Source organism: Staurois parvus, unplaced genomic scaffold (genome assembly GCF_062004578.1).
Source record: "Staurois parvus isolate SC_StPar_1 unplaced genomic scaffold, SC_StPar_1.0 ptg000639l, whole genome shotgun sequence".
Classification (NCBI taxonomy): domain Eukaryota; kingdom Metazoa; phylum Chordata; class Amphibia; order Anura; family Ranidae; genus Staurois; species Staurois parvus.
The window spans coordinates 2,836,289-2,863,097 of NW_028318435.1; the positions used below are offsets into that span (position 1 = coordinate 2,836,289).

Sequence of the window (26,809 nt, forward strand, 5' to 3'; positions counted from 1 at the left end):
TAGTGTTAGGGCATTTTTACAGCTAAAAAACTCCTGTTGAAACCCACTAGTTCTGGGTTTTTTTTCCTGCCAGAAAACGCTCCTGCTAAAAAATGCAGATTAAAGGCTATGTGCGCATGAATATATAGGATAACATGCTGGGGAAGTTTCTGGCTGTAGAACAAAAAGCCAGAAGCCAAAAACAGCAGTTGTAAAAACATCCAGTGTGCATGAGGGGATTGTTTTTTCTTCTAAAAATAATTACACTTTAACTGCTTCCTTACCACCATACATACATATGTCTTTGTAGGGAAGCAGTTATACTGGGATCATCATTGAGGCTACAACCTTGATCCTGGTATAGTTTTTTAGTGCTGGCGATTGTCTTTCAGGTACAAGTAAACTGAGCAGCTACGCAGCTGCTATATTACTTTAATTTGTGGTGGAAGGGGGTCCCACCACTTTGCCGGGTTTTACTAGGATCTCCAGCGATTGGGGAGCCTGGTAAGGATGCGCCCAAAGGAGAGATCAGGGGTCTAATAGCCCCCGATCTCGCCATAAAGAGTACCTTCCACTGCCTATTGCTGTTACAAGGGATGTTTACATTCCTTGTGACAGCAATAAAAGTGAAACAAAAAAAATTAAATAAATTGTTTAAAAAAACCCCCCATAAAATGAAAGTGTTACTAAACACATGACCCTGCATTCACTATATCTGGTCTCCCAGAGTACACAGAACATGGCAATTTTAGTAAATATAAACTAAATACCCTTTCTCATCAGCAATTAGAGCAGTCTTGGACTTCTATCAGTGTCCATCAGAGCGCTGATTAAAGCTTGTAAGAGGAGTTTTCATTCTCCCCTGATTGTCCTATGAGGCTGCAGGACCCCTGACCCCCGGTCTGGACAGCGCTGATTGGCCCTGTGCTGATCATATGCACTCTTCAAGAAAAATGAAAAACTATCTAGCAGTACACTCCAAACTGAGCATGTGCAGCTTGTCCCCAAGGCTCTGTTCTATCAGCAGATGAATTGGGGACAGCTCTTTTACACAATGTGGGTGATTAACCCCTTAGGTTCCACAGTGAGTATAACAGACTGATTTTAATGTTGTAGGTTTAGTAACAAATTTTAAAGCCCCCCCCCCCCCCCCCCCATGCTCACGTGCATGTGTCGGTCCCACACACATATGTAAACCGTGATCGCACAACACGTGAGGTATCACTGTGAATGCCAGAGTGAGAGAAATAATTATAGTACCGGAGCTCCTGTGTAACTCTAAACCGGTAACCTGTAAAGGCTTTTAAAGCATCACCTATGGATAATTTAAAGTACCGTAGTTTTCGCCATTCCAGAAGCATGCACAATTTTAAAGCGTGACATATTTTGGTATATATTTACTTGGTGTAACATCATCTTTTATATTTTACCAAAAAAAATGGTATTGTATTGTTTGTGTGCACTAAAATTCATCAAAGTGTAATTTTTCCAATAAAATTAAGTTTGAAAAACTGCTGCGCAACTACCGCGTGACATAAAAAATGGTAACACCCATCATTTTACTCTCTAGGGCCTCTGCTAAAAAAGTGTTTTGAGGGTTCTAATTTTATAGCAACAAAAATTATTGTTTACATTTTCGAGAGAAGTGTCAGAATTTGCCAGGTAGTCAAGTGGTTAAGGTCACATTGTGATGTTAGCAGAATGTTTGTTATTTTTATACTTTTTGTTTTTTTTATTGGGGATAAAAAAAAACAAAAAAAAGTTCTTCTAGCAGTGTGATCATTACTTATGCACTAAAAGCTGCCTAATGGATTAGCATTATCTGCTGTGATTGCTCTGGCACAGAAATTCTGCAATTGCTGGCACTTGCATTCACATGTAGTAGGGAGTGTACGAACTACCAGGAAATTGCATCTAGACCAGGGGTCTGCAACCTTTAAGACATAAAGAGCCACTTGGACCCGTTTCCGAGAGGGAAAAAAAGACTGGGAGCCGCAAAACCATTGCAACATTTAAAACAAATCCGACACTGCATATATTGCAAAAAGCGCTCTGGTCATGAAGGGGGTTTAAGGGCCCAGTAAGCAAAGGGTTAATCAGGGCCACAGTGTATCGTCATAATCACAATCATAGCCTTAGGTCAGTGGTGGGCAACCTTTTTTTTTCAACTGAGCCAAATCTCGCCAAAACCACGATTGAAATTTATTTTGAGAGCCCCATTTTTAAAACTGAAAATACATCCCCCATATAGTAATTCATCCCCCATAGTAATTCATCCCCCATATAGTAATTCATTCCCCATATTGTGTCAATTCACTTACCTTTGCTCCGCGCGTTCCTCTTGCCGTGTTCCCGCGCCGTTCCGGTCTTCAGGGCGGACTGTGAGAGGAGAGGAGTTCGTCACGCTGCCCCGCCTACATCCTGACAGCCAATGTTTGCCATGCTCCGCGGGCCGGATTAAAAGGTCCGCCGGGCCGTAGTTTGCCCATTGCTGGGCTAGCTGCAGAGTCCTGACTTTTGGGGCGGCCGCCTGAGAGGAGGGAGGGGAGCGGGCGCCCGGCACACAGAAGACCCTATTGCCTGTCACCTGGTGGGCAGTGTGCTCCGGAGCCGCAGCCAAGGTGAAAAAGAGCCGCGGGTTGCCGACACCCGATCTAGACAGTATGAAAGGCATTTTAAAGGAAATTTACCATGGGCAAAGTGTTAGGGCTTTCATTGCTGTTCTTTTGGACTTGCTGTGTGCCTTGCTGATCCTCCTGGCATCATAACTACTTCAGTAAAAGTATGCAGATTGGAAGAGTCAGAAACAAGTTAGAAATCCTCATCTGCATTTTCTGTTCTAAGGCAGTAACTTGAAGGACATATTCCCATTAATGCTTTAAAACAAGCCATATCAAGCCATGTACACACATTAGCCATTGTTCTAAATGGTTCTAGTTTTTCTATGCTGTGTGTTTTTCCATTATTTGATGCGTGAACACACCCTTAGTTGACAACAGCAGCACCTGAAAACGTATGGCTGCTGATAACACAAAATCTATTAAGTCAGCCATAGATGGATCGAATGTCAGCTGTGAGTGGACGAAATTTGGTCTATTGAAGGGCAGGCTAGTTGTACTGAAGTTGATCCATTCATCGACTTCAGTACAACCAGTCTGTCAGATTTTCTGCATGTGATCACTGCCAGCGGCTATAGCAACAAGCAATAATCATTGTGTTTTGCCAGCAGAACACAATAGTGCATGGCTTGTGCATGAGCAGTGGTCAGCCAGCTGTGAAGCGAACAGCAGCAGTTAGGGATGCCGGTGGTGGGAACCTGAAGCCTAGTGAAGAACTAGCCTGGGTGAGGACAACGCTGGATCCCTGGACAGGTAAGTAACCTTTTTATTAACTTTTTTTTTTCCCCAGAGTGAAGAACTGCTTTAAGAACTTTACAATAAGTACTGTTTATAGTGTATAATATAGTGTCCAGTATTATGAGAGGTGATTAAAAGTACTGATTTAAAAAAGTAAAATCTATTTTCAGTGGGATTGTATATGGTATTCAGTAATGTGAAGTGGGTGTTATATGTTGGTATATTTCAACACAGTACTTGTATAGTATGGGGGTGACGTTACATTTAGAACAGATGAGTGTCCCTGGAGTTTCCTCTGTCTGGATGAAATGCATTACTTGGCTGCTAATAAGACTTTGTGTCACAAAGGGATATATAGAAACCATTATGTTTATGGATTGCCATAATGGGAAGCTTGAAAGCACTTAACAAAATTAGCAGTCCACAATTTCCTTCAAAAGCATAGAACCAATATTTCATATTCACTTGTATGTTCCTTTTACATCTTTCAGATTGAGATGTCTTCTTTATGAGCTGCACACATTAAACCATTTACAGGGCCAGAAAGAAATTGCTAAGGGCATACAAAGGTCACTAGACAGAAAACAATACAGAATTGCTAATAGCATTTAAGGCACAATTATTAGGAAAATATTGTATTCTGATTAATGCGTGTGGTTAAATCACGTTTTGATAGACGTATGTTTGTTTTTTTCATTACATGTGCCTTTTATTTGTACCTTTTTTTCATATATACATGTAGATTAAAGCTAAAAAATGGAAGATAATGCAGTTTATCAATCCTTAGATGTGGTGATTGCTCTAGTTTTCTGTTTTTAGGCCTTTATTTCCACCAGGTGACCTAACAAGTACCAAACTTCCTGTCTTGGTTTGGCTCCTTTTATTTATGGTGGAATAATTGAGACACCCTTGGAGAAAGTGTCACATGAACTAGAAGATTTTGAATGAATTTTATATGTGACTGACTAATTAAAGCCTAACTCCAGATTAGAATAAAATAAAGGAAAAAAAAAACAAATGTGAATACCACATTAAAGGATTAAAATGCAGTATATATTTTTTTCCTGGGTTTCAACACTAATTAAATTTTCTGAAAAATGTGACAGTGACATGGCTTGGGACACATGGGCAGCAGTCTCTACTGCCTTTTGAAAAGGTATCTGTGGCAGATCTGTTAAGATCTCCTGAATGCGTTTTTCTTAATCTCAATTCCAAGGCACATCTTGTATTGAAAGTACTGTGCTGCAAATGCAAGCAATTGTTTGGTTCGTGGTTGGAGGTGTGGTCTCATTGACCTCAAGCATGTTGCCTGTTAAACGTGGCAAGCATAGATACATTTGCTATGCCATGTGTGAAGACCCCTTAGGCTGCAATATTTGCTTGTATGTGGGCAATAAAATCCAGATAAACCACTTATTCTTTACAAAGAAATGGAGCTGTAACTGGACAAGCACTCTTGGCATTGTTACAGTTTGTGGCAACCCTCGCCACTGTATTTTTACTGGCCAGTTTGACATGCATACAGATGTGGTGCAAATTATAAAAGTTTGTGAAATAAAAACAAACGTCGTTCATATAATGAATGCTAACATTACATGTGTTACTGAATACTGTTATCACAATATCAATTTTTGTGGTAGTGGTTATTTAACAAATATGTTTATTATATGTAGCAGTTACCTATCACACATGTGATTAGGGTTTGGGTGCTATCCTAGCAGATTTCTTCTTCTACTTAGCCACTCTACAACCTGATATGACTAACTTTATAAAGCAGAGTTACAGTACATTGGTATAGTATTTCATGAGGGAAAATATCTAAAGTTCTGTTACAGTCTGGGAACGTTAACATCGTTTTCCTTAAAAGTGATTTGAATGGATCTTTTTGACGCTGTATGAGTTTTAGGTTATGTGACTGTTTAAATCAAGGCAACCAGCAAAATGTGGATACTAATAAATGATGCTCGCTTAATGTAGTTTTCTCTCTTCCTTTACAGAGTATGGAATGGACACATATGAAAAACAGTTTTTGGAACTTCAGCAAAGACTATTTCACGCAGAACAAGAAAACCGGAAACGATCCCGAGATCTGAGTACTGTTTTAGATGAAATTAAGCATGCAGTTGCAGAGAAGAGGAATGCATTTGAAAATCACACAGGTATTAATAGTGTTTGAAAAATCAAAATTCCTTGGACATTTTTGATATCTTAATCCAAGTCACACCTGTGTATCTTGATATGTCTTACCTGAAGCATGTCCCATGTTATAGTAAGATCGTAATATGAGTACAGAGTTTGCATAGGCATTTGTTAAAGAAATAAAGCTTTCAGCTTCTCATTAACTTAGTGTTACTAAACCCACAATCGTAAAATCAGTCTGCAAATGCAGTAAAGCATGCTTGGTGTTCTCACTGTGGAACCTAAGGGGTTAATCTTCCGCACTGTGTAAAAAGGCTGTTTGACCCTCCTCCCCTTCTTCTACTGTCCCCAGTCCATCTGCTGATACTACAGAGCTATAGGAATCACGCTGTACATGCTCAGTTTAGTGTGTATTGCTAGTTTTTTTTTTCTTCTTTGGGAAGGTGCATGTGATCAGCACAGGGCCAATCAGCACTGTCCGGGCAGAGGGTCATGGGTTATTCAGCCTCATAGGACAGTCAGAGGAGAATGAAAACTCTTGCTACAGGCTTTAACCAGTGCTCATCTGGATACTGATAGAAGTCACAAGACTGCTATATGTTGCTGATGAGAAAAGGTATTTATCAGTTTATATTTACTAAAATAATTTCATTTTATCTTGTTTTGTGTACTGTGGGAGACCAGATATAGCGAATGCAGGGTCATGGGTTTTGTAACACTTTAAATCTCCTCTATAGCAGTGCTTTTAGTTTTAAAAGTGTATTTTAATATGTTGCCTGGCAATAGGTCATAATATGAGAAGTGGATATACGTAAAGACCATAATGCATAGAAAGCTTGCAAAGCATGTGGAAAATTTTATCTTGTTGAACTCCTATATGTAAATATAAAATGTAGACACATTTTTCACTGGAGGTTATCTACAGAATGCATAAAAGCACTATTGTAAATAGCTGTTTGTCACTTCCAGGTTGTTAGACATGAAAGGGCAAGGCTATCAACTTGTTATACATGAGCCTGATAGTGCTAGTAGCCTCTCCTATGGCAGTTTGTGCCCTAAGAAATGATGGGCCATTAATGTGGGCAGTTCTGAAACTTTTCTATAGTGGCTTCCAGGAGTCCCGGAACATTACAGCAGGATTTGTCAGCTAGGGATAAATGTCAAAACAACTGGCAGAGTCAAAATTACGAATCTTCATTGTGAAAAGTAGTACTTTGGTTGAAGATTGCCTTGGTTTAACATTAGCAATATGTATGTAGTGCTACCCTGGGAGGAGCCACTTAGTAGTTTGGGTCCTCTGTATTTTATCTCAACTCAGTGATTACTCTTAGCTCCTCTGGCAGACCTGGTTGACTGAAAGCCACTGCAAGCACTTATAAAAACTCCAGTATGGATACCTTTTTAGCTTGCCTGTGAATTAGTATCAAGAAAGACTTGAGATCATTTTAATGATAAATGAACTCAATGTATTGGTAAAGGTTAGAGTAAATGATGGTATGAGTTTCCAGTAAGTAGATTCAGACACTGTCTGCTGGACAGTATAATCGTTAGACTTAGAATATTGTTTACACAGTGGAATCGTTCGACTGTAATCAACTTATAAAACAGCAAAGTCAGCAATAAGCAATGCATATAAACATCAACTGCAGTGTGGATAAGAATACTGTAACTGGTTTGGAATGCACTCCAAGAGAATGGATATGTTACAATGTCCCCTGAAAGGTGCCTCTTAGCATAAGCAATAGGTAAAGGTGTCTGTGGTGCCTCTGAAAGGGACAGTCTTTAGATCTAACTCTTCAGCTGGCTAGTGTTGGGGTCCAGTTGTAACGTTGGAGCACATAAGAGTAGCCCCAGTCAGCCCCAAGGATATTGCAGCACACCATCTGGTCACACACAGCAGTTAGTCCACTCTCTGTGCTCTGCTGGCAGGTGATTCTGGTTGTTAGCACCACCCAAATTCAGTGCTATGGATCTCGCTCAGACTGCTGATATGCAGCAGTGATGGTGCACACTGGATAGAGATGTGCACTCTTTGCTCTGCCTCATGGTAAGAGCCACCTGTGTCCTGTAAAGCCTGAGAAATTGTAGCTCTTTCTCCCTGGGAATGTGGTTCAAAAGCTCTTGATTACAGTAGTCTCTCTCCTCTGGGTTACAGTTCCCACAGTGCAATGCTTCCTGACTCAGTCAATTGAAATCTTCCTGCTCAACAGCTCCCTCCTCTTGTTGATATAGATATTAACCAGTTCAGCACCACAGGGCAGCAGCTACAGAGAGCAGCTGCAGCCAGTGTTTCTTGCACTTTTCATTCTTAGTCAAGCACCTGGCTACATGTAAAAACTGTTAATAGCACTACTAAAAGGAATCCAGTATATTGCTGATTAGTAGCAAGGCTTGATATTGTAATTGGAAACCCTAAAATCACTATGCCCATCATTAACCTCTTACTATAGCCCTAGCATAACTCTCACAACAGTATTACTTCATGCAAAGACCTAGTGTTCCTGCCCTACTGCTGCTGCTAAAGAAATCTGCTGGTAAAGGGTACCTTTCATGGAAAAGACCTAGTTGTACCTGTACCACATGAACTCTTACTAATGCCACCTGAAAGTGGAACTTTATGTACAAAATTAAAATGGGCGAACAGGCAGGATTTTTAATGCAGAAGAGACAGACTGTCTTTTCTGCATTAAAGTTACCTACCTGCCTCTCTGGCCTTGTTAACCGAGTTGTGAATGTGTACCTTACAGTATAAAACCAGCAATGCTGAAGCTAACAAAACTCCAGCACACATGCAGGAGTGCTGACATCATGGCCTAGCCAATGAAAGTGACCGGCAATTGAGACCAGGAAGTCGGTCGCCCAAAGATGTCAGCGGCTGGTGGGGAGCTCTGGGATGCCACATCTCTGGAGTCAAGGTGAGTATAGTTCAGCTTTAAGGCCCTGGCTAGAGCTCTGTTAATTAGTGCTTGCATCTAAACTGACCACCTAAATGATTTCAATGAAATCTTACTACTTTCCGTAGACAAAACTTTGTTGGTAGGGAACTCATGCCCCTACCAGCCAGGCAGATAGGATATATTTAGCCAGGACCTCCTATGGGTGTCTGGTCTTCCTTAGCTATTTATAGCTAAACGATCTGAGCCATACCTACTACCAAAGTGTTAGAGGAGCTTACTCTGTTCGTTAAGCCTGCCATACATGGGTCAAAAATGGTCCCTGCTGAAGCGACCAAATTTCGATCCATGCATGGACATGCTGATTGTTCCCAAGTCAATCCATTATTTGACTTGGGTACAACTAGCCTGTTGTTTTTGTTACATGCGATTACTGCCAGCAGCTATAGCCGCTAGCAGTAATTATTGTGTTCTGCCAGTCAGGCAGGCTAAAAACCAACTAACAAAAATTCCAAGCTTACTTACCAGCCAGCTTGCAACAAACCAAATTACCTTGTCTAATAGTTCACATTAAAATCAAGGGGTTTAGTTTACATACATTTGTAAAGATAAGCATAAGCTGCCGAAGCCACGCCATGGCACCCCAGTCCTAACTCTATAAATGTTGAGACTCTCCAAAATTGGAGTACATATATAATAACAGATAGATTAAAGACAGGTGTTCCTGGAGGCAGCCCATCCCACCTTAAAGGTATGGGGATGCACTGGAAACCCAGCAATAGCACAATGGCAGCGAAGGTATCCAGTGCATCCCCTCAAAAATTCACCGTCAGTACAAATGCAACCACCCCAACTTATAGCTGGCCTTTGCAGAAAGAAGCATATGGAAGAGCAACACATGTAAAAAAACAAACAAACAAAAATTCCCAGTTCACTTACCAGCCAGCCGGAAAGAAACCAGCTTAACCTTGTTTAACAGTTCACGTTCCCTGTGCTCCCCAGCCAGCAGAACACAATAGCACTGACTGTGTTGAATTGCATGATTTTCTTTTGGTGGAGGGAAAAAAAATAAAATCATCTATTGGCTGCCTTTGATTGCTGCTAGTCCTTACCATGCAGTGAAGGAAATAGGTACAGACAAAACATTGTTTAGAGCGATTTTGACTACAGTTTAGCTTCTCTCCCATTGTAAGGAATGTTAATTAGTTTTAAAGTGATTGTAAACCCTCACCTTTTAAGTTGCCGATTCAGTTTAAAATAGACATGAAAGGTAAAACATTTGTGTAAAGATATAAAAACATTATAAATACCTTTTTTAATAAGTGATCACCTTCCCTATGTTCTCAGCTGCGGGCGGAGGGAGTAAACAGCAGGACACTGCTCTTCTCTGTGAAAGGCTTTAATTATTTCACCAGCTCATCAAATAACTTGCTTTTTCATTGGACCAGAGATTTTGTTTAACTGTTTTGAACTTTGGTCATTTGCATACCTTCATTAAAACCATTACATTGTCTGTCTTTACCCTATATTATTGGAAATTACCAGTTACCTACCCACCTACATGGCAGAATCCAGGCAAGGTGACCTTTTAACTCCTTCCTGTGTCCACAAACAATTTCCTTTTTATATCATCTCCTATCAACCTTCATTAGGGTAATGGGTTGGGGGAAATGTCCCTGGTATACACAAAGCAATAAAAAGACAGAGCATCTAATGCTTCTCCAATCAATAACAAAACAATAAAAAAAAAACACATCACAGAACTGGGCTTCATAGGAGAACTAATGACTAATTCTTGAAAGGGTGTGGCTTGAAAGCATTGCCATGGCCATGAGAAACATGCCCATTTCCTCTCTCTCAAGCTTAAAAGTTAGACTCTGCTAAATTTAAACATATTATATATAAAGAATGCAGCCTGTACATTCCAACTGTTTTCATGTCAAAAGCATGCTTTACTTAGCTGTCCCAGGCTTATTACAGGCATTGTTCAAAAGACATTTCTTGCCAATGTAAAACTGAGCAGGGATATTTTCAGAACATTACTGCATAGCTGTTTCTGGTATTGGAGCACACCTACATATTCTTTAACCAGGCTGTTTTCCTACAATGTGTTCTTGTTTGCATAGGTAACATAACGCAGAAAGGTCATCTATAGAATAGTGGGTGTAAAACATATCCTGTTCTCATGTTCAATACCGGGCGGACAAGTTAGAGAAGTACAACAAAATTCAAATACAATATCTGGATTTCAACAAGGGTATTGTTTCACTTTTCAACAACATATGGAAATATCATGTCATATTATATGCATGACTTTGGATAAGCAACTATGCTATACACTACCTAAAGTCATACAGTGCATCCAGAAAGTATTCACAGCACTTAACTTTTGCCATATTTTGTTATGTTACAGCCTTATTGCACAATGGATTAAATTCATTTTTTTTCATCAACATTCTACAAACAATACCCCATAATGACAACGTGAAAGCAGTTCGTTTTGAAATTTTTGCAGCTTATTATAAATAAAAAACAAAAAAAAACACATATACATAAGTATTCACATCCTTTGCTCAATACTTTGTTGAAGCACCTTTAGCAGCAATTACAGCCTCAAGTTGTTTTGAGTATGATGCCACAAGCTTGGCACACCTATTTTTGGGCAATGTCTCCCATTCTTCTTTGCAGTACCTCTCAAGCTCCATCAGGTTGGATGAGGAGCGTCGATGCACAGCCATTTTCAGATCTCTCCAGAGATGTTCAATCGGGTTCAAGTCTGGGCTCTGGCTGGGCTACTCCAGGACATTCACAGAGTTGGCCCGTAGCCATTCCTTTTTTTATGTGGGCTGAGTGCTTAGGGTCGTTGTCCTGTTGAAAGATGAACCGTCACCCCAGTCTAAGGTCCAGAGCGTTCTGGAACAGGTTTTCATCAAGGATGCCTCTATACATTCCTGCATTCATCTTTTCTTTGATCCTTACTAGTCTCCCAGTTCCTGCTGCTGAAAAACATCACATACCCAGAGCATGCTGCTGCCACCACCATGCTTCACTGTAGGAATGGTATTGGCTAGGTGGTGAGCGTTGCCTGGTTTCCACCAGACAGGACACTTGACATTCAGGCCAAAGATTCAATCTTTGATTCATCAGACCAGAGAGTTCTGTTTCTCATGGTCTGAGAGTCCCTCAGGTGCCTTTTGGCAAACTCCAGGTGGGCTGCCATTTGCCTTTTACTGAGGAGTGGCTTCCATTTGGCCACTCCACCAATCAGGCCTGTATGGTAGAGTGCTGCAGAGATGGTTGTTCTTCTGAAAGGTGCTCCTCTCTCCACAGAGAAACGCTGGAGCTCTTTCAGAGTAACCATCAGGTGCTTGGTTACCTCCCTGGCTAAGGCCCTTCTCCCTCGATAGCTCATTTTGGCTGGGCAGCCCGCTCTAGGAAGATTCCTGTTGGTTCCAAACTTCTCCCATTTATGGATGATGGAGGCCACTGTGCTCATTGCTGCAGAAATTTTTCTGTACCCTTCCCCAGATCTGTGCCTTGATACAATCCTGTCTTGGAGGTCTATGGACAATTCCTTGGACTTCATGACTTGGTTTGTGCTCTGACATGCACTGTTAACTGTGGGACCTTATATAGATAGGTTTATGCCTTTCCTAATCATGTCCAATCAACTGAATTTCCCACAGGCGGACTCCAATCAACTGTGGAGCATTCTGGCATTGCTAATCATTACTAGCCAACAGCATGCCATCTGTCAATTTTAACCTACTTTAGAATTGTTCAATGAAAGTCTCAGATGCTGCCCTTTGTACTTGCCTCTGTGTTGCATTTTTTTTTTTTTTACCATGATGTAGGTTTTTTCTTGGAATGTCCTTCCTTCCCCACCCACTGCTTTCCTGCAAAGATCCCTGTACTCTCCTCCCAACCACATTCTCCTCCGCTGTCTTTCCTCTGACCAGCCAATTCTGTCTCTCCTATCTCCCAACCACAAACATCCTGAACTTACCTTCTTAAATAGGCTTTCCTATCTAGCTTCATCTCTGCTGTTTAGACCTTTCAATAACAATTCCTGACCTGGTGTTCATTGTTTTGGCTTCATCTTACCCACACAAGCCCTACTCGCCTCCATTGGTTTACTGTCCTTTTAGCCTAGGTTCACATTAGTGCAGTGCAGTTTCGATTCGGTTTTCAATGTGATTTTTGTAGCACAGCTGCAGTGCAAGTTGGTGCAATTTGTATACATTTTTAATGTGAGTTTTTACTACTATAACTCATCCTTGCTGTCAGCCAGCGGGAACTAGTCACTGGTTAAGGAGCTGGCACCTGCTGGCATCCTAACAATATGTGATTCATCCCTGTTATTAGCAGCAGGGATGAGTTATTGGTTGTTAAGGAGCCAGCACATACTGGCTTCCTAATAACGATGGGTCATTTCCGCTGTCAGTGGGTTTTCCCCGCTGACAGCAGAACGTAAACAATAGAGCCGGCATGAAAAACAAAACCAGCGTGGTGGTCCCCCACTGATCATACTGGGTTCTTTGGCTCTGGTATAAATTTTAAGGGTGACCTCAAACCAAAAAAAAATGGCATGGGTTTCCCCCCAAAACCTATACCAGATCCTTACCTGAGCACATAGCTTGGCAGTCCAGGACCATACCAGGCCACATGCCATGTTAATGAGGGCAAGGGCCTCTTACTGACAACCATGGCCCAGTGGATTTGCGGGTGCAGGAGTGGGGGGTAGCCTATCGGAATCTGGAAGCCTCCTTTAAGAAGGGGGACCCTCAGATCCCAGATTCCCCCCTATGTGAGTAACACCTACTCATTCACCAAAAAATTGTCAAAAGTAAATAAAAACACACACCATTTTGGACCTTTTTATTAACCACTTCAAGACCGCCAACTGATCGTCAGGGAAAATCAGAGGGGAGAGATCTGTGCGTAAACAACACATCTCTCTCCTGTCAGCATGGACATGCTGCTTTCTATCTCTGCACAGCAGACAGATAGAAAGCAGCAGTTCTCCCTAGTAAAGCAGCACACACTTTACACAGTAAATGACAAACAGCACACTGTTAACCAATTGATTGCCCCCGATGTTAACCTCTTCCTGCCCAGCGTCATTAGTACAGTTTCAGTGCTTTTTATTAGCACTGATTACTGTATTCATGTCACTGGAGATATCAATGGTCGGAATGCATGACTGACTGTCACTGAAAAAAAAAAATTAAATTGCAGTATATATACTGCCAATTGTAGTTTCACGTAAACCAATTAATATACACTTATTGGGATTTTTTTTTTTTTAGCAAAGACATAGCAGAATACATTTTGGCTCAAATTTATGAAGAAATTTTTTTTTTACATTTTTTTATTGGATATGTTTTATAGCAAAAAGTAAAAAATGTTTTGTTTTTTTTATATTGTGAGGAAAAAATTACATAGTTTTGTGGGAAAGAAATTACATAAATTTCATTTACGTACAGCGTTGCATGACCGCACAATTGTCAGTTTAAGTAACGCAGCACTGCATCGCAAAAAATGGCCTGGTCATGAAGGGGGGTAAATCTTCCGGACTTGAAGTGGTTAAAATAAATGAATAAACATGTCCCCCTATGTAAATCCATTATCAGTCATGATAAGCTCCAGCCCACTGAATATAACCGCTCCCGTCGCTTGACACTTGCCAAATGACCATTCTGCTTCCCCAAGCCGCTAAGTAAGCAGAGGTATGGGGTCACCCAGTGACCCCGCCCACATGACAGCTTGTGAGTGTGTAAACAGGAGTCTGATCATTGTGGAGAGTTCCCAGCACAGCCAGAGAACTGACCACAGCATGCTCTCATACCTAGTGTAGTCAGTTTTTAATAGGAAAGCAGAGGGACTGGTTGGGAACACCAGGGATTTCACACAAAGGTAAGTAATAAAAAGAGAACAGGATACTTTTTCATACAAGTACATGGGATAGCAGGCATGTATCAGGAGTATGAAATGTTAGATTTACATATTCTTTAAGCTTTAGCTCAAGTTCCCTTTAAGTTAAAAGATCAAGGACAAAAACTCAGCAGCTTAGTGAAACTATATTGCTCTCTGTTTATTGTCATAATATATTGACGCACATTACCATTTTAGTTGTCTTTGTTTCGTCACTGCCCTCAGGGGAATTTGAGTGAAAAGCACATTCCATCAGTATTGTTGGAAATGTTACTATGTTATATGTTACTTTTGTATTAACTTCTTCCCTTCTCCATTAGGTTTTACATCCATACTTGACTGCATTTTTCCACACTTGACTCAAATTTGAGAATACCCCACTATGTACGTTTTTGTTCCAATTCACACAGCATTCCCAAAAGTAAAAAACAAAAAAAAGCTATTTTTTTTTTTTTAACAATTAACCTCTTGCCGTCGTCCTGCTGTTTATAAACGGCAGGGCGGTGGCAGTCCAGGGTCAGGTTGCCGTTCATAAACGGCACCCGCCTTTTCTAGCTGTGCGCGGACACAGTGAAACATCGATCGTCGGACGGGACCTCTGTACGAGGTCCCGATCATGTGATCACTGATTGGCGAATCAGTGATCACATGCAAAGTAGTAAGCAAGATGTCACTTGTGACATCATTGCTTACTATGTGTGAAATCTGTGAATGATCACAGAGGTCACATGGTACAAGGCTATTCACAACAGCCTTGTACCATGTGACAAGCTGTGACCACTCACAGCTCACTCAGTAATTCTCAATGACTGCAAGAATGCAGACAGAGAGAAAGAGAAATGATTGCTTTTATATCCTATATGGGTGTAAAAGCAATCAGTGTAAAAAAAAAAAATCTTCATCACCCCCCACAAGTAGTACAGTGTCACCATGGTGACACTGTACTGCTAGGGTGACAGTATGTAAAAAAAAAATTTAAATAAAAAATAATATAAAAAAAATAAAATGTAAAAAAAATGTTTAAAAATTATAATTTGGTTATAAACTAATTTGGATTTTTTTTTTTACTAAAAAAAAACGGAATAAATTTTGGCCAAGATTTATGATGAAATATTATTTATTTGCAAAATTTTATAAAAAAAACACTTTTTTTCAAAATTTTTGGACTTTTTCATTTACATAGTAAAAAAAATAAAGATCCCAGCGGTGAACAAATACCACCAAAATAAAGCTTTATCTGTCTCAAAAAAATGGTAAAAAATTCATATGGGTACAGTATTGCATGACCGCGCAATTGTCATTCAAAGTGTGATAGCGCTGAAAGCTAAAAATTGCCCTGGACAGGAAGGGGGTAAAAGTGTCCGGACTGGAAGTGGTTAAAGCCTGTCCCAGATCTGTCCTCATTAACGTACAAAGCAAGAAGCCCAGCCTCTACAACGTTAACCCTTTGCTAGGACAATGTTCAAATCTAGTTATAATTGATAATGAAGAACTGCCTGCAGAGAAGGTTAATTAAGGCAAACACAACTGCCAAGCCCCCTCATAAACAAAAAAACTATGTAGGATTTTTCCTTGCTGTAGGGTCCAAAATCTAAAGCATCTTAAAAAGGTAAACTACACGTTTGCAAGTTATACTATGTGAGTGGGACATGCAAAAAAATATATATAGATAATGTAGCTGCAAAAGTGAAAGTACATATTAGGATATGCATTGAGAATATTGATCTCTGTGCAAAAATTAGACCCTTTTCTTTGGGTCAGATGAGCAATGCACTGTTGGGATTAAAGGTGAAGTTCACCTTTCATAACATGTTACTAAGTGAGCAGCCTTGATCTGCTGATCACAGGTGCAATCACAGGCTCCTAATAAAAAAAATTATAAATGTAAGTTTTTTTTTACCTTCAAAAAGATGTTCAGAAAAATAAATGAAGGTGAACTCTATTTTTCCTGCAGCTCTTGAACTAAAATGAGGAAAGACAGGCGAAGTACCTCTTTGGACAAATCTGTGTAGTAGGAGTATCTGAATGTCTTTTCTATTTCTATTCATCTGATTTTGATACAGAATTCATGTGAATCCAACTTATAAACAATCTTGTCAGTGTTTTTCATTTGCTTTGCAGTTGAAGAGATAAAATGGAAAGTCTTGAATATAACCAGCAAACTCCCTTTGCCGTTTACAAATATCTACATGTTTCTTCCTCATTTGTTGGGACGTGAAGATAGTTTGCAGCCAAATGTGCTATATGGACACGGGAGAACAGGAGGTAAGGCAATTAATTGCAAAAATTTTTTTTTTCCTTTTTAATTTTTTTATATTCATATTTTAGTTATTGAAAACCTTTTCCTGACAAAAATATACCGTAGAAAAACATCTGAAAATGAAACACTTCACATCCTAAACAAACTAAAAAAGCCAAAGCAAAAAATCAAATATCAGCATTACATATTTCAAAAATTTGCATTCTAACCTATAACCATTCTAACCCTTCTCTCTAGTCCAAAAAATATTACTCTTATATTCTTAAACTTGTAATCATCATCATCATTCTCACCAACTTGTTACCAAACTTTGTATCTAAAGCCATTCTGCGCAAATCTTTGAATGTTGTTTAGAGCTTTTCTATGCTGAAAAGTCATTTGAACTAATTTCAAGTTCACTGTTGATATCCACCCTTCCCCTGTTGCTTAATGTGGCAAAATTCAATTTGTGGACTGTTCTGAAGACCTTCTTATATTGAGACACAAAGCATTGTTTCTAGTATTCAACAATTCATCTTCTACATTGCCAATGTCTCTGGATCATTGTTCTCTACATTTAAAGGACATGTCACCAGATATTTATAAGCCACAGTGTTCAAACACCACCACATCCTCTTTGTAGAAGCTTATGATTTATCATAGGCATTCTCTTCCCATGAAAACTTAAACAACTCTTCCAGCAGCTGACTGACTTTTGAAATTACTTAAAAAAATCAATAGAATACATTTTTTCAAAAGTCAGAATATGCTTGTTTTGTAATAATTATTTGCAATGATGTTCATACAAATTACCCCAAATAGGTGAAATGAGTAAAACATTTTTCCCACCATATAAGATCTCTTAAAATACTTTCAATTGTTCAAAAAGTATTCTTTACAATCTACACCTGTGAACTATGAAGTACATATAATGGTTGAAGCATTTAAATCCTCTTTAGGAGTGTGGAACTACCACATAAAGAAAAAAATGTTTAAGCCACAAATTACACTTTGCATGAAATTTAGGGATAAGTGATTTCATTGATCAGTAGGCAACAGCACAGACCTAAAGTGGAACTGCACTGCATCTGAGCACCACAAACCAAAAACGCTATTTAATTCATTTTATTATTCAAAGCAAATTCCCCTTCCATCCATGTCTCTATGCTTTATCTTGCTGAAAATTCATTTTGAAAAACACCCCCTGGCATTTATGACCGTGGCCATCTTGTGTAAGGGCAGATAATTCAAGTTTCATTTACTTTGTGGAATCTGCCCTTTGTTCAGGCCACCCCCACCTCCTGAAGGCTGCTGGGATGCATGACATCATTTGCCTAGGCATAGAAACCAAGAAGTAACTGAAGAAATGTAAAAAAAAAAAAAAAGTTTAAAATGAGTAAATATGACATACTTTCCTATCTATTTACTAATGCAACATAAGCATTAAAAATAGTGCATGTTGATTGAGAGAGTGAAGTTCCACTTTAATACAATTATATAATAATCATTAAAAATACCAAAGGAAGAAATTGTAGTTGGAGCAAATTCCAAGAGTGACCTACAGTATACCTAAAAATAACAGGACATCATCCGCATATGGTGCTGGGTTTTTTTTTTCTTCACAGAACCTTGTTTGAAACAATTCATCTCTGAGGAATATCTTATCACAGTTACCTATGGTTCAATGGGTATTGAAAATAAAGAAGGAGATCCTTAATGAGTACCACATTGTAATTTTAAAATGGGAAGATGGACAGTTTTTATAGAAGTATCTTGGGATAAGATTTTTGCCCATTTTGATATTTTTAGAGCCAAAATGACACTTTTCCATCACTGCCCATAAGCCTTGGCTCACACCAGTGTGACTTAACATGCGAGTTGGCAAAGTTGCATGACAAGTTGCATCCAATTTGCAGAAGTGGAACCATTCAAATTGCTGCAACTTTGATAAAGGTTTCTGTGCCATTTATGTGCGATTTCATTGCGACTTGCATTAACATTTGTTTAATGAAGTCTCAAGCCGCAATGAAATTGCACTGATTATTGGTATTGAAATTGCGCTGAAGTAGCATGACTTCATAGCTGCACTGGTGTGAACCGAGGCTAAAGCCTTTCCAAACTAGAAAGATAACTTTGTAGTTTCCGTATTATCTGTAGGTATTTGCAAATTCCAGAAAGAGCACTGAATAGTAATAACTAGATTTGTTTATCATAAAGCCAGTTTGATCGAGATTTGTGATTTTGTTTTGTTGCAGCCAAATGATTTGCCTCCATTGTAGCTATTATTTTACATCTTCTGTAAGCAAAGATATATTGGGTAGTATTAAACTGAATCTGTTGCATTTTTACCTGGTTACAGTATAGCCACCAATATCTCCTCATACAAGGCTGGTAATAAATTGAACTCAAAGGATGCATTGATTGTAAGAGGGTTTCTTTATAAGTTTCATATAATGGGAGACTGTCCCCCCAAAAGCCTAATTAGGAAGTGTCTCCATCAGTCTTTCTAGCTCATTTGAAGTAAAAGGAGGCTCTAAATAATTGACATCCTCCTCTCCAAGGCTGGCAATGTTATCTGTTCTAAATAATTACCTAGTCAGTTGAAAGTGACAATTTCAGGTGTAGAAGAAACTACTATACCAATTTGGTTTTACATTTTCCCTATGTATGCAAATGGCTGCCAAGCCTGTGCTGTGTTGGTTAATAGATGCCCAACTTTATTTTCCACTTTGAAATAATTCTGCTTAAAAAAAAAAAAATCTGTTTACTTTTAGTTTTCTTGCACTAAACCCTGTGTCATTTGTATTCATTTTCTGCTCTATTTACTTTTACCATCCATCAGGTCCATTTTTTTTTAACTGGCTTTAACAGCAGGAACTGTGTTACAAGAAGTCCTCCTAGGCTTCCCCGAGTAGCTGTGGAATTATTCCTCTGAATTATTCTTCTGAATCAATAGTGTAAAATTAGAAGAACCATGTGGTGTTTTTTTAAATATGGGTTTTAGAAACCATATACATTTTCCCTCTCTTCTAATGTCAATATATGGCTGTCAAAATTTAGCATATAACTACAACTATGCAGCTACAAAGATGGAAGACTGTAATTCTTTTTGGAATTACTGTTTGGAGTAATCCAGACCATGGATTTTGTGAGTATATATCTGTTACATTTTACTAATAAAACACTTTGATTGAGGTAATGTGCTTGTGTTCCCTTTTCCTTTTCATATTTTGTAGTGCTTATCTGGGCTTCCCCAGCCCCTAGGGAGCTGCACATCATTGCCTGATTGGATTCAATGTAAAGGTTTATGGAGACCTATCCACATATGCCAGATTTGGTTTTGTAAGCGCAGGAGGTTTTTTCTCTTCTTTCTATTGAAATACTCCTGCCACACTTCATAGCCAAGTAGAAGACACCATTATGTATTTTTTCAGCTGTGCAAGTTTTGTTACGTGCCTGGTCATTGAATCATGAGAATGTATTATGGTAACACACTGAATTATTTGATGATTTTGATGTAGGCAGGTGACATAGGAAGCTGTAAATCTGCCACTGGAAATAGTATGGTACCAGCCTAGTTATGCATTATGATAGGGTTGTGTGAATCACAAGATTGGTTTAACAAATTACATGTCACACTACAAGGACAGATGAATGGCTCTGAACACAAATTGTGTCCAGGGCTGCAGATCCTTCCAGTACACAAGCAAGTCACAGGTCACACGCTGCAATTTAAAATCGCTCGATTTGTGTGCAATTTCAGTGCGATTTGAGGTGCGAATTCTGAAGACTTTATTGCTACTTGTGAAGATTTTCAATGATTTCTTGCAATTTACAGTGTGATTTCCATTGTATTCTATGTATGGAAATCGCAACAAAACTGCAGAAAAAGTAGCTAATTTCAAAATCTCGCTGCAGCAAATTGTATATGTTTAAGACACTGACATTCACATTCAAAAGATGTGATTTCAGGTGCAATTTCAATTTGCAAATTGCACTGGTATGACCGGCACTAAATGCTTAAATGTGCAGTTAACTGTGTACAGCCACAACATGTCATTGATTTGTACAGTTGGCTGTACTTAAATACCTGTCACTCCTGGATGCAGAGATATGCTTGTATTTCATAGCACACAGCTCTCTGCACCCCCTGAGCCCTTAAGCATTTATTATCAATGCTTTCTTTTATATGGCCTTTTACTGAGTATACACAGGACACACCTGGTGTAATTTGGCTGTATTTGCAATTCACAATCTGGTCTGACAGCCTTTTCTTAGGAAAACTGATTGGGATCTTTTGTTAGCATTATACAGAGTTTTTTTTTTTTCTTTACCTAGAGGTTGTGTCACATAGCCACAAATTACAAGTCATTTGTAACCATAGAAATACAGCATTCAGACTCAGTTTTTAGCATCTCTTGTAATTCACATAAATAGAGGTTTTTTGAGTAGTATTTATATCACATCTATGATTAGAGATTCAGAGGCCAATACACTAAGCCTCTGTTCAAACTAGTGCAGTTTTGTGGGCCGCACCATGGAAGTGCCGTGCCTCGCAAAATGCAGGGAAAAGGTCCCTGCACGTTTCCAGAAATCACTGCAAGCTCGCTCCCGAGCAGCTTCAGTGTCTATGGGATACACAGTGCATGGCTCAGTCCTGCCCCCCTGCTCCTTCCTCACTGGCTGTAAATGACAGCAGCTGTTTGTCGGCTAATGAGGGGAGAGAGTCCCTGGAGAGCAGAGGCTCTTGTGCACATTGCTGGATCGAAATGGGGCTCAGTTAGGTAAGTTAAGTATTAGGGGGGGCTGTGGGGGAAACTGCACATTTGAAGGTTTTTTTTTTTTTTTTTTACCTTCTTGCATAGAATGCATGAAGTTAAAAAAACCTTCAGCCTTTACAACCACTTTAAAGCAGAATTCCAAGCATGGTATATTTTTACACAGTTACATTGGTCCAGCTTGAAACCGTGTAACTATGTACAGTATAATACCATACCTGGCCGATGACGCTGGAAATCACTGTACACCTGCTAATTCAGTGATCTCCACTTGTTTCTGCATCCTATGCTGAGCATCTGTTTTAATGCTTTGTGAGCACAGGCAGTTAGTTGCTCTGCCCAGGCACCATTTAGATAATGTTTTTCATTTTCTGAATGAATTTCAAAGCGTTGTCTGCTTGGATGAGATGGGGAGGTGACATCACACTCTCTACCTCATCCAATCAGAAGATAAGCCGAGTAGCCGACCTCCTGTGTTTACAGAGTATCAGGCTGGCTGCTCAGCATCAGACCTGCTAGCAAGTGGAGATCTCTGAAATGGTGTATACTTCAGTGATTTCCATCTTCCAGAGGCATCAGCCTGGTATGATATAGATATAGGTACATTGGTCCAAGCTGGACCCATGTAACTATGTAAAAATAAAGCATTCTTCTTTGAAGCGGAACTATACCTCCCTTCACTCCCTGCACTGCGGTGTCCCGAAGATGACAGCGGCCATGGTCAGCTTCTGGGTACCGATCTCTGGCCAAAATGACATTACTTCCACACATGCACGAGGGTTTATTTATCTCAGCACTGCCAAAATTGTACCTGGGGCTGTTCATTTTACAGTGTGGATAGGCAGGTAAAAAAACTTCAGTGCAGAGGACACAGTACTATGTCTCTTCTAGATTCAAAATCCTGTCTGTTTGCCAGCTTTAAGTTTCAATTTATGTTTATTAGCCATTTAATCTCTGTAATCATGGATAGAAATACAACTAAAACCTCATGTCACAGAAACCCTTTATTTTCATATATTACAAGAGTCTTTTCTGTATTTCCATGGTTACCAATGACTTGCATAGTGATTTCCAGCTTCCAGGGGCATGGGACAGAAATGTCATATACATTGGTCCAAACTGGTCCAAGCTTCATAAGACCCAGCATGCCTTGGTAGATGACAGCACAAGGGGGTGGGGTCACATGAGTGATGTTACCAGGTGGCCCCCACCCCTTACATATTTAACCTCTTCACGCCGAGTGTACACAAATATGCGGCCTCTCAGCAGCTGGGTCTTGATGTCGAGTGGTCACATATTTGCTCAGCATTTGTAAACAAAGGCGCTGAGAGCCTGCGCACTCCCAGCACATGTGTCAGCATCCCAGGGAAAGGTCCCGATCTCTCCTTGTGATTGGGACCTTTCTGATCATGTGACTGCTGTGTCAGCATATCACGGAGGTCGCATGGCCCTAAACCCTGCCCCACCTCCTGGTGTCAGAAACCCCTTAAAGGGCTAGGAGGCACCTGCGCAAAGGGGTTAAGAACTGTCAAGCCAGCGGAGCAGTCAGATGGCAGGAGCCCGGGAGTGGAGCCTCCTTTTTTTTTTTTTCTTTTTTCTTTTTCGGGTCGGTGGCGGCGGCAAGCATTGTGATTTGATTTTGGATCTACTTAAAGGGACTTTTTTTTATTTTTCTTGTCAAAGACTGTCTACTGTCTTTTCAAACTAAAGGTTTTTTTTTGTGAATGGGTAGTGGTACCATGTACCCTATACTCATTCACATGGGTGGGGGGGCCGGGATCTGGGGGCCCCCTTGCTAAAGGGGCTTCCAGATTCTGATAAGCCCCCCACCCACAGACCCCCACAACCACCAGCCAGGGTTGTGGGGAAGAGGCCCTTGTCCCCATCAACATGGGGACAAGGTGCTTCGGGGGGAGCCCTCCTGCCCCAAAGCACCCCCCTCATGTTGAAGACATGTGGCCTGGTATGTTTCAGGAGGGGGGTAATCGCTCATCCCTCCCCCCTTTCCTGCAGCATGCTCAGATAAGGGTCTGGTATGGATTTTCTTACTTTTAATTTTGGCGTGGGGGGGGACCCCACGCCGTTTTTTTAAATACTTTTTTAATTGCCGGCAATTTTTTACATTTTTTTTTATTTTTACATTCAGCTGTCAGTGGGGAACCCCACTGACAGCTGATGACTCACAGGTTAAGGACTCGGTGGTCACCCACTTAACAACCCATGCCTGGACCACTACTTAATTACCGCTTGCATTTAATTTATTTCCTTTTGTGAATTGACTTTAAGGTCTTTTCATGCGGTATTTGCCGAGCGGTTTTCTATTTTAGGTAAATACTGCATACTAGCAATAGTGAATTGAAATTTTCAGTATCACATGCGATATGTGGTCATGTTACTGACTTAACTCATGCTTTAGTGAATTGTGCCCACATTCATAATTGGGTTGGGCCCTCATACATTTATGCAAAGTCCATCTTTGGTCTTTTGTTATGTGTGAATAGCCACTTAAAATCATGCTGATTAAACAACAGCATGTCCTCAAACTTCATTCATTGTCATTGTTTTTTTTTAAACTCAGAGATCAGGTGACTTTATCGCAGTATGCACACGGTCCTGTTTTTTATCACCGAAAATCAAGCATTAGGGCATAGAATTGCACCTCCCATGTCTTGTGATTTAGTCTGTTTGCATATTGCTGACAAGCAGTTTAATATTGATAGCATCTGACATTTAGAGCATATGTGAAGCCTATATATAGAAGGTTTTAAGAAGAATTTACAAGAAAAATATTCATGCACCTTTTCAAAAACACATCCACAGGGAAACCGCATTGTTTTTTTAACTCTGCGATTGTGCTGCAGGCTGAGATGCATGGCAGTGCATCCAGAATGAATGGCAGCCTGGCATGTCTAGCAAGAGCAGCGTGATTTGGCTGTGGGTGGTTGCTGGAACCAATGCGATACCCACAAACCAGAACACACAGTGAACCTAGCAATAAAGTGGTTTTAAAGATTTTTTTTTTTCCCTTTTAAAATAACAAACATGTTATACTCACCTGTTCTGTGCAAAGAACAGCCCCGATCCTCCTCTTCTGGGGTTCCCTGCCAGTGCTCCAAGCTCCTCCTCTTTGGCAAGTGCCCCCATGGAAAGCCACTTTCCATGGGGACACCCATACGGACTCGCTTCAGAGCTGCCCTATCTGTGTCTATTGACACAAAGTGATTGGCTCAGCCCCGCTCCGCTCTCTCGTCACACCATTTGATTGGCAGCAGGGGGAGCTTGTATGCACATTGCTGAATTGGAGGTAAGAAAAATGGGGGGCTGGGGGGGCTGGGTGGATCCTGCAGTACAGAAGGTTTTTTTTACCTTAATGCAAAAAAATACGTAAAAGAATAAGTTCACCTTTCATAACATGTTACATCCATATTTGGATATATCATCATATTTATGGTCAAAGCGGCCCCCGGTCCCCAGCTTTCACTACTAGCAGGGGGTCTTCTCCCCCCTTCGCTAGCTGTCATATGAAAAAAAAAATGTGGCTGTGTGGGGCTCGCCTGCCCAACTGCGTCTCATTCACTGTGTTCTGTTAAGTGGCTATGGGCTTGTAATTCTCAATGAAATACCACTGTGAGTGCTGTGGTAGTTCATTGATTTTTCCTATCTGTTTATCTGCTTGCCTGTACATCCTGTATGGGCAAGCAGATATACTGACAGATCTGCAGGAGACCTGCATGAAACCAGCGATATGCTTTACAGGCTCCTGCAGACAAAAATAATAAATGCAAAATTTCCTGCAAAAAATATGTGCATTTATTGTTTTTTGGGTGAAGTTGAACTTATCCTTTTAGGACTTTAGAACCACTTTCAGCTTCATTAGGTAGGTGTAATTTTCCTCAGCATGTTGTAGAAAGTTTAAGGGCCTGTTCACACCATAAAAATGCACTCCGGATACTTTTTCGCTTACAGTTTACGCCACACTCCATTTTTGTGCAGTTTTGATTCTGTTTGTTATATTCCAGTATGGTATTGTGTAGAAAAAAATGCAGCTTGTTCTATTTTTTTTTTCTGCACCAGAAACTGACTGGAACTGACTGCTCTGGTTTGAACTAGAGCCATTGGAATACAAGGAAACATTTTTGATGCAGAAAAAAACCCATACTGGACTGCATCTGGTGTGAACTAGCCCTTAAGAAAGTAAAAATAGTGCTCATTTACTTTTAGTTAGAGCAGGAAAGGGTTAGAACCTCGGTCAGATTTTTCTGTTGCCTTCTGTGTCCTTTTGGAGAGATTTCCCTTTGATGCCTGTCATAGCAGAAAGTACGGTAATTCAAAATCTGTAGAATGGGCACATAAATAAAACTACACATGCATTTTTAGTAAGGTAAGGAAGATTAGAACTTCTACCAGTGTTTTGTATTGCTGTCCATGGATGCTTTTTCTGGTATAGATCGTATCACCCTCCATTTTTTTTTCTTTTTTCACAGAGTCAGAGGCGGGAAGTAAAAATAGTACCATGCTACAACTGGCCTGCTACATTGTGGTAGACTGCCATTTAGGTGGTTCAAACAGCCGGGTTAAAACAACACTTCCTAATTGCCTGTCAAATGCTCTCTGAAGAGTGTTCTGAATGCGGATTGCTCTTTAGACCGCAAAGCAAGTGTAAAACAGGCATTAAAACACCCTTCAGCTCCAGATTGGGAATTTAAACACATCATAATGACAGTGCTGATTGTCACTTTAAACAAGCTACCAGTAGACTTTCAACAATCTTTGAAGGCTAAGTTCATCTTTAAGAAAAAAAAAAATGCACATATTTTTGCAGGAAAAAAATGTGTATTTTTTATTTTTTCCTGATGAGCATGCAGAGCATTGCATCCATGATCAGTAGATCGCTGGTGCAATGTAAGTCTACTGTAGACACTGCCTCCAGCTTCCCTGCACATACCTCCATACAGCAAACAGTTACAAAGTTGTAGGAAGTGTCAATAAACTATGAGGGCGATCATCTGTGCACTCCAGTTCATATAGAACTACAAGTCATCTGCTATGGTGGCAAATGGAACTTGTATTTCATAGATTCACAAAATGTTGGGGGGGATTGGGGGCGACCTGGAGCATGTTACACCCTGACAAGGCTTTCTAACAAAATATTTCCCTGATGTCATACTCAATTCATTCTCTGCATTTATGCCTCCCTTTCTTTGTAAACATATCTGATGCAATTTAGCGGTAGAGAGCTAGTGTCATGTTCTCTTGGGTATTTGCCGCAATTACAGCTGCTAAGCCTTTTGTTGATGTGCACAAACTAGTAAAAGTTGCAGTGACTCTCATAGTAAACAAACTGGTAGTTAGCTCAAGCATGTTCATGTTAAGTTGGTACCATGACTGCTCCCCAGGTTTCCCATTTCAGGGTGGCCCCTTTCTCTTGCAGTGTTATATACAGCCACACTTGCATTCAGGGACTAGAGCGGTGTCTGCCTACATTGTGTG

General features: G+C 40.1%; 1 protein-coding gene across 2 annotated transcripts in view; it reads left to right on the forward strand.

Annotated features, from left to right (window-relative positions):
* The window catches only part of MGAT4D (MGAT4 family member D), a 189,547-nt gene that overhangs the window by 38,116 nt on the left and 124,622 nt on the right, over positions 1–26,809 (forward strand). For both annotated transcript variants that reach the window (XM_089693886.1, XM_089693887.1), the window contains exons 2-3: positions 5,333–5,494; positions 16,424–16,567. In XM_089693886.1, coding sequence (XP_089550012.1) covers positions 5,333–5,494; positions 16,424–16,567 — 306 coding nt within the window. The remainder of the gene's footprint in view (positions 1–5,332; positions 5,495–16,423; positions 16,568–26,809) is intronic.